The following is a 13,779-nucleotide window of genomic DNA, read 5'->3' on the forward strand; positions in this document are numbered from 1 at the left end:
AGCTATTTCTCGATTTCACATGTTATGAATCCCGAACACTCGACATATGATATTGATGTTGCAAGTTTGTAGAATGCGAGGCGCTGATTGTAACAACACTAGAGATGTATTGATTTCCTAATAAGCATACTTTGGCAGATTGGATTTAGCCGCCTGAATCGTCCATTGAAATCGCACACATTCTCTTTCGCGCCGATGATCATATATCCTGCTTTGCAGGAATACGTTATAGTCTCGCCAACGGTGTAGTTCGGAATGTCGGGGAAGATAGACCCGAATAAGGGAGCGCCCGGATTCGCGCACACCTCAACTGCAACATTGGATTTGGAATAGACTCTATAACGTTAGAGCATATAGACCCACTATCATATCTACCTTTGCAGGTTGGAACTCGTCCCGTGAAATTTCCTTGACTTGTGCATATGCTAGAAGTCACTCCTGAGATAGTGTACCCTCTGTTGCACCGATAGGTAATCCGTTCAGCCACCTCGTACGAGACCTTTTTCGGTTTGGTGACACCGCTGACTGGATTCCCGGGAAATCGACACGAGACTATTATCACTGAAAAACAATGATTTGTGGATAAGAAAAGCTCGACTAGTTTATCGTTGGTATTTTGGTATTCATGGTGTGGTGATTAAATTCGTCAATGGTTATTTTACATCAGGCCAATGAGCCTTAGAATTCGCGAGCTGTCCACATTTAGCGCCGTGCAATTTCGTTCTATACCTTTCGTAAAACAGTGCTTACGTGCATCCAATGAAGGAAAATATGGATAAACCAACAGCAGTTACGAGGTAATTATGGTGTCGACCTCCATCGGACTCGATACCCGCACGTATTGATATTGCGCATATTCAAATTAATTTCCATCGGTAAGTTGATTGATTGGCCCCTGAATTAATTAATCCTAAAGTTGTTTGAAATATTACAATCGCTGGAAATGGTGCATATATATATATATACAAATGCGACTTCGCATAAACCTCAAACAAAAATCCGGGCGAAGTGTTCAAGCCAATTATCCTTGCAACTCTGGGCTCTACTAGCATTTATGAATATAACTATGATAAGTCATTTACAGCGTAATAACTACACTCTAAATTGCTATGACGGAGCCTAGAATTTTAATGACAATAAGATTGTGGAAAACACTGTGAGGTCGTATTGAAGTTGGAGCTGACTGTGATATAGCCGTGCGGTATATGCCTACTGTCCGGACAAATGTACATGAAATGATATAGATTAATAAAATATCTTCTATTTACGTTCACAAGTGGGCGGATCGTTATCGAACTTTCCGTCGTCTCCACACCGTGCGGTGTCTTCCCCTACCAGTCGATACCCCTCCAAACAATTATATCGCACTATGCGCCCCACTGAGTATGATGGAAGAGATGGCGAGATAAATCCAGAAACCGGGACCCTCGGTCGTCGACACATCTTCCCTGTCAAATCGCAATATAAAGTGATGACACGTTGGCAAATTTAACGGATTGCCTATAGTCTTACTTGTGCAGACTGGTGGCGGGTTGCTAAAAAGTCCATTTCGAGAACACACCGACTCGGTTTCGTCATTAGTTTCGTACCCGTCGATGCACACATATGTAATCGTCGTTTCAAAAACGTACTGGGGCAAATCAGGATTTATCGAGGCGTACGTGGGTGATCCAGGATTGAGACACGTGATACCTGAATTATAGAGCAGTGATCAAATTCGTGCGTGGTGTCGGTAGGGGCTATCTTACGATAAAGTGCGTATGTACGTAATCGCATAGTGCTATAAAATCTTATGACTTAGTATGTTTTGACCCGATTGATGGTAAAACTTTTTGATCAACTTGGAAAATACGTGAAAAAACATTTAGTTTTTTAATGGTGTATCTTTATCAAACTCCCCCTGATATATTATCACCACAACATTTTTGACTAATTCCGATTGAAAACGGTTTAATATTCAATCTCGCCCATGAATGAATCCAGAATTACCATTCATGGCTTATGGCGTATTTAAAAGAATGCTGTCATCATACCATGGGTTACTTAGACAATGGATTGATTTAGGCAGAACATAGCGGAATCAATTTAGTAAAGTAAGTAACTAAGTATAATCCGATCCGTTTTTGATGAAGTTTTTCAGTAACTGTGAAAAACTTGGAAAATTGTTGACAAAATAATACCTTTATGCGATGCAATTTTTCACGTTGGTTCAACATGTATGATATTTATGTCTCAATGCGTTTCGTTTCATAATATACTGTAAATGAACACTGAACAGTACAATGTACCTACTCCGTGTCCCGTTTGTTTGTGTTATTCATTGTTTTTAGCGACTACAATGGTCATTTACACCAGGCCGATTGCCTTTATTTTGATTTCATACCTGCCGACTTGTAGTACGGACCACTTCTAGGCTTTTTAAGACACCGCTTCCGCGGATCAGATGGCGAGGAGGAGCCTAGATAAACCGTCAACAATTAGGTAGGAATTCTGAAGTCGACTGGAATCCAACTAGAATTGGACTGGAATCCGAAACCCATATGTGTGGCAGCTGTAGATCATACAACTACGCTGTCTTGCCACTCCCTGTTCCGTGCTTATTAGTGAAGTATCGTATTTTTTAAAACCGTCTCGCTGTTGTTGTATAGTATACTAAAAATAACTTACGTTCACACGTTGGAAAGGAAGGAAAGAATCGTTCGTCCTCGCCACACGTACTTTCACGCGAACCCCTCAATTTGTAACCAGAAACGCATTCGAATGTCACCACCTGACCCACAGTGAAGCTCAATCCCTCTGGAGTCATGGTGCTAAATTTCGGCGCGCCCGGGTTCGAGCATGACTTTCCTGTAAAATAGTGTGAGCGTTTAAATACCCCGCCAGGATTAATATATTATGACTGCAATTTCTTACTTGCACATGTCGGCACCTTTCCGTTGAACTTGCCGCTTCCCGTGCACTTAGCAGTGACCGTTCCGATCAGCTCGTACCCCGGGTTGCAAACGTATCTGACGGTATCGCCCATGAAGTACGACTTCCGCTGTGGAATTGTAGAACCGCCAATCGGCTGGCCGGGAAATGAACACACGACTCCTGTCGGAAGAAACGAAGGAATAAACTCAAAAGTATGTCTTGCGAGTCTTCATCTTCAAGCATTGTCGGAACAGCGTGGACTTTATAGCAGGGTTAGAGATGCACTACACACGTAGCGGACAGAGTGTCGTAACAAAAATCTACGTTGGATATATCATAATTGTCTTTCTTATCGGGAAAATGAATAAAGGTAATCATAGGTACATCTTCACAGGTCGATAATTAAACTTATGCCTTTACCGTCAGTTGACTTGTGTTGTGATTCGACTCCTGATAATTGCGGAATTTAGTTAAATAGAAGGGTCTTCGAATAATTAACAGAATTACCATAAGTGAACGTAGAAAACGAACGTTTTATTTGGAGAATAATTTAAAACAAAAATACCCCTAACCATCAATAAATCCAAATGTTGAAATAGTGCTAGCATATAAGGTGACCAATTCCAGGGCTTGGACTAGGTTTCAATTTCGGGGACCATTTCCTGAGGATTTTACACATGAGCTCTTTCGCCTTATATCATCTTCAAAGTATGATTGAACATGGTAGTAGTCTAAAGAAAACCTACCTGTTATTGTAATTGCAAGCGACCCAATACATCACTATAGTAATAGGTTGAAATATTTCGGGTATTCCACTATACTGTAATTTTATGTGGATTAATATCCTACTTGTACACGATGGCTTCGGCGCTGTGAACAATCCAGTGGGTAGGCATTCAGCCTGCGTAGTACCGTCCAACGCATATCCAAAATTACAGTCATAAATCACAGTGTCTTTTACGTTAAAGAACGGACGCGTTGAGGATATGGTACCGAATGCAGGTGGTCCTGGATTCTTGCACGTTGGTACACCTGGGGGAGGAACAAAACACAGTCTCAAGCTTGTAGGTCACATACAAAAACACTTATTATTATACGTTCACATTCCGGCTGTGTAGCGGAGAAGGCTCCAGTTTCGAGACAGGTAGACGAGGCTAGACCCTTCAGACGATACCCGTTGTCGCAAGTGTAGGTTATCATCTGATTGACCGCATATTCGGGGAGGTTGGGTGTCAAGAATCCGTTATTTAATCGACCCGGATTACGACACGTTTGCTCTGTAAATTATTAGAAGCAACTTCATTTTGAGACCTTATGCGCGTAACTGTATAGATAGAGTGAAAGTTTGTACATTTAGGGATATTCTTCTAATACTACATGTAGCCGGAATGCTGCTGGTACACAATCTTAATGATTGAAAGAAACATGTTAACAGAATGCTACGTTAATAAAGCATGATATTCTCAGTATACAGGACATTCTGAAATCCCTAGATGTGCTAACACAGGTCACTGATAACCGATTGTATAAAATCACTCGGCCCATGCAACCGTGATAGTATGGCCGATATTTACTAAGTATAATAGTAAATTACTTTGATGAATGAATTTGCAATAAAATGCTAGATACTTGTAACAAAAACGAATCCCTCAATAATCTCGCGACTGCAGGAAATTTATAACACTTCATTACGTCAGTTCCACAAATGGCTACTCAAAAACCGTACCAACAAAGCATCGGATAAATACACGTTTTACACATCGATTTGGGAAAATCATGTAGATTATGATTATATCACGGTTGATAATTGAAAATTGAAAATAGGTGTCAGAATATTGTTGAGCATATAATTCGAGTTTAAATCGGCGTTTATTAAAAAAGTGTTCAAGTGAAATATTGTTTTCTGATCGCGAAATAAATCAATCAAGAATGACGTACGTGAACACAAAGGTGCTATGCCATCGAATAGTCCAGTCGATGAACATTTCCTAGTTTTTCTTCCCACCAACTTGAAACCTTCTCTGCATTCGTAAGAGACAGCATCGCCAACTTCGTACGATACTTGCGACGGCGACACCGTTCCGTCTTCGGGATTTCCAGGGAAACGACAAGTCATCGCTGAAAACCCGTAATTTCAAATTCGCGACTCCGTTAGTACTCATACCACGAATTGGCTTACGTCTGCAAGTCGGTAAATCCGTTGAGAACTTCCCAGATTCCGTGCAGGACGCGGACGTAAAGCCCTTCAACACGTAACCGCTACTGCATTGGTAAGTAATTGAGTCTCCGACGGCGTAAGAATCGGCCCGCGGAAAGGTCTTGCCGTTTGCAGGCTCTCCAGGATAGTCGCAGGTAATTTCTAAGAGCATGAGTGGGAGGTTTTTCAGATTCAAATAGAAGATCAAAACTGATTTGTTATTCACCTTCGCAGGTTGGAATTCGTCCGGCGAAAGCGCCGTCTCGATTGCAAACCATCGTTTGAGAGCCCACGAGTTTGTATCCGTCGCTACACGTGAACCGAACTCTTTGGCCCACCGCATACGAAATGAAGTCAGGCGATATCTTGCCAAATTCGGGTCTACCCGGGTTCGTGCATTCCTTGCCTGAATCGTCGTAATATCGTTGGATTGTTGCAATTGTAAAAGTTAAAGATATGGAACACCCGTTTTAAAATCCTAGTTTATATTTACACCACACAGCAGGTCAATTTATAATAAATTGATGCACGAACATATAGGCCCATCATGTGTACAGGATGTCAATGTTCGAATCCGTGGAGTATTGTAGTAACTACTAACTGATATCATACCCAGAAAAATGGGGTTTAATAATTGTATAGTTTCTACATCTAAACTTTTCACGGTAGAATCTAACGGCCATACTTTGCATAAACAGACCAGCTACAAGCTATTGATCAAATTCAACAAAAATTACGTGCTAACCGCCCATATCAGTACGAGTGTTGAGGATAAACAACTCACGTTCACACGTCGGTACTCGACTGCTAAAATCTCCGTCCGATCCACATTTTGAAATGTCGTCGCCGACCAGCACGTATCCCGTGTCGCAGGAGTACTCCACAGTTTCATCGATAGAATAGTTCTTTCGAGACGGAAATACAGAGCCTCGCAAGGGTGCGCCAGGAAATGGACACGTGATTTCTGAACATACAATTATACATTTTACCGCCTTCATCCGTATCACCAATATCGACCAGCTGAGGGAGCTACATATAGTGGAGCTATCACGCCAAAATTTATATCTATTGGGCTGATGTTTCCGAGTGCGAACTCGCAATTAGTAGATAGTATATTTACTCATTTTGAAATGCACCATTTCAACGATTTTATTCGTTTTCATCAAATATATATTGCCTTGAATCGTTCACGTGCATCTACAGCTGTCACAATTGCCACGGGCGCCGATAATATGTGAAATGTCTAGCCATGACCATATAGTTTTCGATACACAGTAGCATCATAGTATAGTGTAGTTAGTATCATATAGTTTTCGACACAAACCTCTACAGGTGGGTGTTTTAGATCCAAACGATCCACTCGCTTCGCACTTGGCAAAGGAGTTCCCTTCAAGCCTGTACCCATCGTTACATCTGAACGTAACCCGCTGTCCGACGTTATAAGCCGTTCTGTCCGGCAATATGTTTCCGTTCACCGGAGACGACGGTTTCAAGCATACGTTTCCTACAAACAATATTTGTGAGCGGAAATCGATTAAAATGCAACTGCAGCGAAAAAAAATACTTTGACATTTCGGCAACGCGTTTGAAAATGTCCCGTCGGCTTGACAAACGCTCGATGATTTTCCTAGCAATGTGTATCCTGAAGCGCACGTGAAGTACACCGTGTCGAGCACGGAGAATTTGGTGAAGTCTGGTGATATCTCACCGTTCAGCAGCGAGCCAAGACTGCTACATGTGACGCCTGTCGCAGAATGAAAATTAGAAGTCGTAACGATTGTCAGGAATAGTAAAAATCTCATGTCAAGTTGCATACGTTCGCAAATCGGTACTTTCGCTGTGAAAGCGCCATTTCGTTGGCAAGAAGCGCTAGTCACTCCGCTGATCTGGTATCCGTCGTCACATCTGAAGTTGACTGTCGCATTGATAGCGTATTCGGCGCGTTTCGGCACGGTAATTCCATTGGCAGGTTGCCCAGGGAATGAGCAAGTGATTTCTGTGAAGATTCAAAAGTCGCATTTCGCCGCCAACAGATAACGAAAAGTCAGCTAAAATGCGCAGAGCAAAACGCCCACGTCCAAAGCGTGTATTTATGTATTTGCAAGCCTTATATCTTCTAGTATTGTCGTCCTTTAAAGGTATAAAGATGTTGTAGTGGACCAATTGGTTTATCGCGCGAATGTGAAAGACTTTTCGCTTTGGTTAACTTACTTTCGCAAATCGGAGTTTGTTCCGAAAATTCGCCCTCTTCATTGCAAATAGCCGACGAAGCGCCTTTCAAGGTGTATTCATCATCGCATTTGTAGTTTATCACCTCATCAACGGAATACATTTTTCTGTTGGGGAGCACAGATCCGAACCGTGGTCTACCCGGGTTTGCACAAGCCACTCCTGAAAAGAAGCCTCGGTCACATACATTGGTAACATGAGATCACGCTTGCACGAAAAACGCACGTGTGCATTTTGGTAGGTCTTCCGAGAACATGCCCGAGGCGAGACATACCGCACTTTCGGCGCCCAGTAGAGTGTATCCGTCCCTACATTCGAAGGTGATCCTGTCTCTGAAATTGAATTCGGCGCTCGTGGGCGAGGTGTCACCGTTTCTTGGATTTCCTGGGAACTTGCAGGAAGCTCCTAAAATTGCACATAAGGATTCCGGTAACCGCTTCTTAATATTCATGAGGATAGCAATGGGAGTATAAGTAAGGCTATTAAATTCAACTTCCGAGATAGTTATGAATATGTAGTACTTATTTTCAATTTTCGACATGGATCGTACTTTTTTCACGTGATATTGTCATTATACCGCGCAGCACTCTCATTGACCATGGAGTGGAAGGCCGATAGGCGATACGCACCAAATATATTTGCATTGTAAATAAATAAAAACAACCGAGAGTGTGATCTCTTCACTGTTCACGCAGAGTTGGATCAATTACATTATTTCAGTTCAATTACAATTACAATTACAATTACAATTACTTTCATGCATGTTTCAATTACATTACAATTACAATTATTCCATGCTAAAAATATCAAATTACAATTACAATTACTCCTTGCATGCTTCAATTACATTACAATTACAATTACAATTGCTGCTGTTGAACATGTAAATGAATAATCTAAATTCAACCGTGCTCCTTGACAACCGTAGCGTCGTAATTAACAACAATTCAAGTCTAGTTCAGATTGTGTAGTAATAAATGCGTTTATGTGCGTACATAGTATGCTATCTAAGATGTCATTGTGACGTAATATAAGCGTGTTTTGTATGCTAGGTAATTATGGCTCACGTAATTGGAAATGTAAAATGTTATTTACCTAATTTCCTATGGGTTAGGATTAAAGATAGGGTGCAGTATGTCGTTGAAAAAAGTATTATAATTTATGCACGTGTTGGATTTGCGTATATAGTATATAATTAAAGAAATAATACTATTTTTATCGAGGGACGTAGGAATTAGGTTGAGGAGTAAAAACAAAACCGTGCTTTGTCAGATAAGACGTTATATAATATCCAGTGGTCTGGTTAGTTAGCCAGACGAAGTAACGATGCAGCATCGTGATCTGAAATCGTATTGCAGATTGTCAACCCACGGATAGATGCGCAAGATGTGAGTCACGGATGAATGCACCGACAAACGTACTGCAGAGCCGGCTAAAAGCAGCAAACTTTGTAGTCCTAGAGCTGGCGATCCAAGCATTCAAATTTCATGCATCTGGTCTTTATCGTAAGCTATTGATGCAATAATTCCGAAAATACAAATTAAAATCTCGTCAGAGCAATGTAACTGCTCCAAAATAGCCGTTTAAGGCCGACTGTTCTGAAAAGTGAGAGCGCCGCAGCAGCATGACCACAACAATTCAGAACAATGCCGATTCCCAGACTTTCACGACTATTTTGGGATGGTACCATTGCCTGGAAATATACTTTTATTGTGGAATCAGTGCGACACTAGCTTTCGATTAGGACCATACATATCAAATTTCGACGCTTGGATCGCCAGCTATGGGATTATCAATTCTGCTGCTTTTAGCCGGCTCAGCAGTTCGCTTCTCGGCGTATTCAATCGTGAGTCACGTGTTGCGAATCCATCCGTTGGTTAGTAATCTAATAATTGCAGCCGAGGCCAGCATAGCGGTAAAAATAAAAAAACTTCGCCCGCAAGGGCGCAGTCACGGGCTTCCGCGAATGGATCCACCAAATTCCTTGTCGACATTTAAAGAGAATGCATTATAAGTCAATTATTTTATGTTGTGCTTGTCAGGTCTCAATAGCAATTTAATGTAATTGAAATTGTAATTGAGCAAAATTTTTGTCAAATTACAATTACAATTACACAAAATAAAAATGCTTCAATTACAATTACATTACAATTACATTGCAAAATGTAACTAATTACATTCAGCTCAATTCCAAATTACAATTGATCCAACTCTGCAGTGTTCAGATTGATAGATGTTGCAAAACCATATACTATTAGAAGTTGCAAGTACAGAATACTCAATAAAATCATGCAATTTGTCGTGAACTGACTTTTGCATTGTCGTAACTGACTTTGACTGAGGCTTTATTAAAATGACAAAAACCAACGTGTTTTTGAGCGACATAGAACAGAACACAATATTTATTACGGATCACCACACAATTGAAACGCAAGTGCAAGTGAATGTGAAACTTACTCTGGCATTTTGGGATCTCACTATCGAAATGTCCATCGTCTCCACATGTTGATTTTGATTTACCAACAAGCGTATACCCTCTCCTACATGTGAACATCACTTCCTCGTCAATGGCGAATATAGGCTTGTTTGGGGATGCGTAACCAAACGACGGTCGGCCAGGGAAAGTGCATGCGCTCTCTGCGACAAAAGTAATGTTTAAATTAACTGTCACGTTCCTGTGCGAGCGCAAGTAATCCCTAGAGAACTACAGTTAAATCTATCGATGTTCCACATAGAACTAGCAATGGACAAGGCGGTCATGGAATGAGAATTGGGTGGGCGACCGAGGGTTATTGGAAATTGAATATTAGCGTTTCACACCCACGCTGCGGCTCCCTGTAACTTCACCAAAAGTCAACAAATAATATTGGTCTGGAACATTTGATGAAGCGTCACTAGCCCAAATAATAACTATGCTGTGCCAAATAGATTTTGCCTTCAAATACTACTCGCCCAAACGGTTATGTTTTCTGGCGACTTTGACTTGTATACTTAACAGATTTTGACGCAAAGCTGCTACATTTCATACTTCGACTTTTTAAAGTAGAAAGTCGTTTTTGGAATCAACTGGGTGATATTATCCTCTTGAAGGTCAAATAGCTCATCTGGTATGGAAGCAGACTATATTTCCGAAAATTTCTCTATGAGTGAAGTTATCAGTAGGGCCGGGCAAAATCGAGTACCAGAGTGATTTGATTCTGAATCACGTAATATGCTTCGAGTCGGGTCGAGTAATCGAGTAATCGGAATCCACTACGGGGAGGATGCGAATGGAACAAATCATGACAACCTCATAAAAGAAGTAAGAAAGCAGGCCGCCAACATCAAATCAAAAAAGCTATCATGGATCGGGAAAATACAGGCAATCAAGGCATACATAATGACAAAAATAACTTACATATACTACAATATTCAGATCACCGAACAACGAAGAAAAGAACTGGAAAGGATAATCTACAACATCCTGTGGAGTCCGGAAAACTTGGAGCAGAAATCGAGAATCACTCTAATTAGACCCAAACAGCACGGGGGAATAGGGTTCCCCGACGTGGCCAGCACAATACATGCCAGGAACGCCAAGCGCATACAAGAGATCGAATCTATTACAACACCCAGTGAGATATGGCACGCGGAAGCAATCCATAACATGGGGACCAGGGTGAGGTCTATAAACAATAACCTCTATAACAACTTATATACCCACAGATACGCGCCCTCCCGAGACTGGAAGAAGGAAATAGACTCATACGACTCATTGAGAGGAGAAAACACGCAAACGTGGAAACTGACCCAAAAAGAGATATACGTCGCACTAATTCGAACCAAAACGCAACATGATGACCAAGAAACACCAAATTGGAAGCAAATATGGTTATACGAAGAGGCAATCAAACATCAAATATCAAATATTCAACGGGTAATATCCTACAGAATAAACACTGAGGCATACTTTTCAGGTGCAAGAAAAAACCAATCTGGATGGGCCAAGAGAAAAGACCAGGTCCTCAAAAACGATTGTAAATTCTGCCGTAAAAACCACGATACCATGTATCACATCTTCAACGCATGTCCAATTTATAAAAAGATATTCTATATCGTCAGGGCGGACATCGAGGACGTAATCGGAAACAACATCAACGTGTCCATAGAAGAGATTTACCGAAACATCTACACGGGACCACATAAGAAGACCATCATCACAACCTTCATGAATATGAAGACCGAAATATGGATATGGAAGATGACGCTCGATAAGAAAAATGAATACGCAGAAGACGCGAACACCGAAATCGAAAACATAAGAAGACGCCTATTATCGAAAACCAGACGACAGCAAAACAGAAGTTGAAAGAACGCAAAAAACTGTCGAAAAAAAACAGTCGAACCACAAACGCGCGCGCGAACGCCAAAATATCCGATATATGTAATACGCATATCGCGAGAATAATGTAATTTGAATATTTTCACCGCAATCTCAAACCATGACGCCATACTATCACCACTTCTATCTTATTACATCTCATGCATTCATGTATATATTGAAGAAAAATGCGCACCTATACAACCCCCCCCCCAAATGCCCCAACCACCCCTTCCCAGCCACCATACAGAGAGCCTAAGACCATTCCGCCCCATAACCCAACCAACAGTTGACTCTAAACCTGAACCACCTCAAAGCTTAGCAAATCCCGAACAGAAAAACCCGGACCACGCCCTATCCACTTGCTAAGTGAAAGAATGAGCGTCACCCTTTCAAAAATAGCACATCCACCCATACCCCACAAGACAACCCCCATCCCAAGATACGTATATCATTTATCGTAACATTGCACTTCTATACTTATGAAAATAAACCACTAAACCAGTAATCGAGTAGCACGCATCATGACGTCATAGCAGAATGTAATATGTCAAAGTTCAAATATGTACCTTTTATGCGACCAGAAATAATATAATACCTGTTATCCATCAATAAGATACTTCGGTATTTTTTCGACCGTACCGATTTCATTGCACTTGGTGACAATGTTGTAGGATGATCATGACTTCGGAAATGTGCTATTTCAAGTAACGTTCGTACCTTTGTACTACATTTTGTATGCTACGATACGCCCAATCATGGTTTCAAGGCATCAAAAGTGACAATTGATATCGAAACTATATTTCTCTTTGATAAATTACCTTTCAGTTGCGAGGAGCGTATAATTTCTCTATTCGAAAAAATCGCCGTGTACTACTCGACTCGAATCATTAAAATTAATTCTCGATTCAGATTCGAGTACTCGAATCCTTGTGACCAGCCCTAGTTATCAGTCATATAATTAAATAAATTTATAAAATGAGCATGCCAGAATTATATTTTAGTAGCAATATTTCCAAAATAATGATCAGATCTATACTTCTTACTTATGCAGCTTGGAAGCCTTTCGTCGAAAGAGCCACTTTCGGTGCACCTGGATGTTTGAGTGCCTACGAGAGTGTATCCCTCCTCGCAATCGAACTGTACTTCTTCCCCAATCTCGTAGAAGCTGCGGGTAGGAGAGGTGTAACCCTTTACCGGATTACCAGGAAATCCGCAGGAGACTCCTGAAGAAGGATGGCCAGACATGAGATTCCATCTATATTACTATGATTCAACCAGAACTATATGTGGATGTAGAGCCTATGTATGTAGATGTAGAGCAGTGGTGTCAAACTCAAATTGCGTCGGGGGCCGGACCAGGGAACTGATTCCAAAATGTTACCTCGTGCCCTTGCATTTCACCTGAATACTTCATTATCAAGCATATGTAGATAATACGTGGATATACTAGCAAGTCGCAACACCTTTATTGGCGCATGATGGAATTGGCAGAAATACGATGATTTTGTGGTTGAAGAGCTATTTTTGGTTCATCATTTCATAAAACTCCGAGTTCGCTGTGCATTTTTCGCCTTCTCGAAATAATAATACAATAATTTATAGAGCGCCGAATATAGCAATATATCAGTACAGAATAGGCGCAGAACAGGCGCAGTACACAATAGGCAATGGAATATATAAATAAAAGATATGTATAAAATCGCGAGTGCATATAGTTGTTGGGCAGAATAAATACTACTGTAATTCGAATGCTCGTGTAAATAAAACGGTTTTGATTTTGCGCTTGGAAACATATAGTGAGTCAGATAGTCTGATAGAAACTGGATTGATTGTTTGAAACTGATTGTTCCACAGAATGGCGGCTGATGAAGAAAAGTTTCTCTCGCCGCAGATTGATGTTTTGACTCTTGGAACTGATAAGAGTTTATGTGACTGAGAACGTAACGCCTTTATAGGATTGTAGATTGTCACTTCTCTCCATGCAATTGAAAACATACAGAGATGAGGTGTTAATGTCCCCGAATTGTTCGTTATATTGTGACCAGAGTGAAACCGGGTGGTCATACTGGTGCCTATG

General features: G+C 41.0%; 1 protein-coding gene across 1 annotated transcript in view; it reads right to left on the reverse strand.

Moving 5' to 3' along the window:
* Nucleotides 1-13,779, reverse strand: part of LOC145438291 (complement receptor type 1-like) — a 44,230-nt gene that overhangs the window by 12,385 nt on the left and 18,066 nt on the right. Inside the window, exons 27-45 of the mRNA XM_080315683.1 lie at nt 12,746-12,925; nt 9,797-9,976; nt 7,565-7,744; nt 7,322-7,501; nt 6,927-7,106; nt 6,675-6,854; nt 6,435-6,614; nt 5,895-6,074; nt 5,337-5,516; nt 5,093-5,272; nt 4,852-5,031; nt 4,011-4,190; nt 3,763-3,945; nt 2,914-3,093; nt 2,668-2,847; nt 1,513-1,692; nt 1,269-1,448; nt 376-561; nt 131-310 (exon numbers count right to left, since the gene is read on the reverse strand). Coding sequence (XP_080171809.1) covers nt 131-310; nt 376-561; nt 1,269-1,448; nt 1,513-1,692; nt 2,668-2,847; nt 2,914-3,093; nt 3,763-3,945; nt 4,011-4,190; nt 4,852-5,031; nt 5,093-5,272; nt 5,337-5,516; nt 5,895-6,074; nt 6,435-6,614; nt 6,675-6,854; nt 6,927-7,106; nt 7,322-7,501; nt 7,565-7,744; nt 9,797-9,976; nt 12,746-12,925 — 3,429 coding nt within the window. The remainder of the gene's footprint in view (nt 1-130; nt 311-375; nt 562-1,268; nt 1,449-1,512; nt 1,693-2,667; nt 2,848-2,913; nt 3,094-3,762; nt 3,946-4,010; nt 4,191-4,851; nt 5,032-5,092; nt 5,273-5,336; nt 5,517-5,894; nt 6,075-6,434; nt 6,615-6,674; nt 6,855-6,926; nt 7,107-7,321; nt 7,502-7,564; nt 7,745-9,796; nt 9,977-12,745; nt 12,926-13,779) is intronic.

The sequence above is a fragment of the Botryllus schlosseri genome, chromosome 4, assembly GCF_051294905.1.
Source record: "Botryllus schlosseri isolate E-star chromosome 4, Bs_hap1, whole genome shotgun sequence".
NCBI classification, from domain to species: Eukaryota; Metazoa; Chordata; class Ascidiacea; order Stolidobranchia; family Styelidae; genus Botryllus; species Botryllus schlosseri.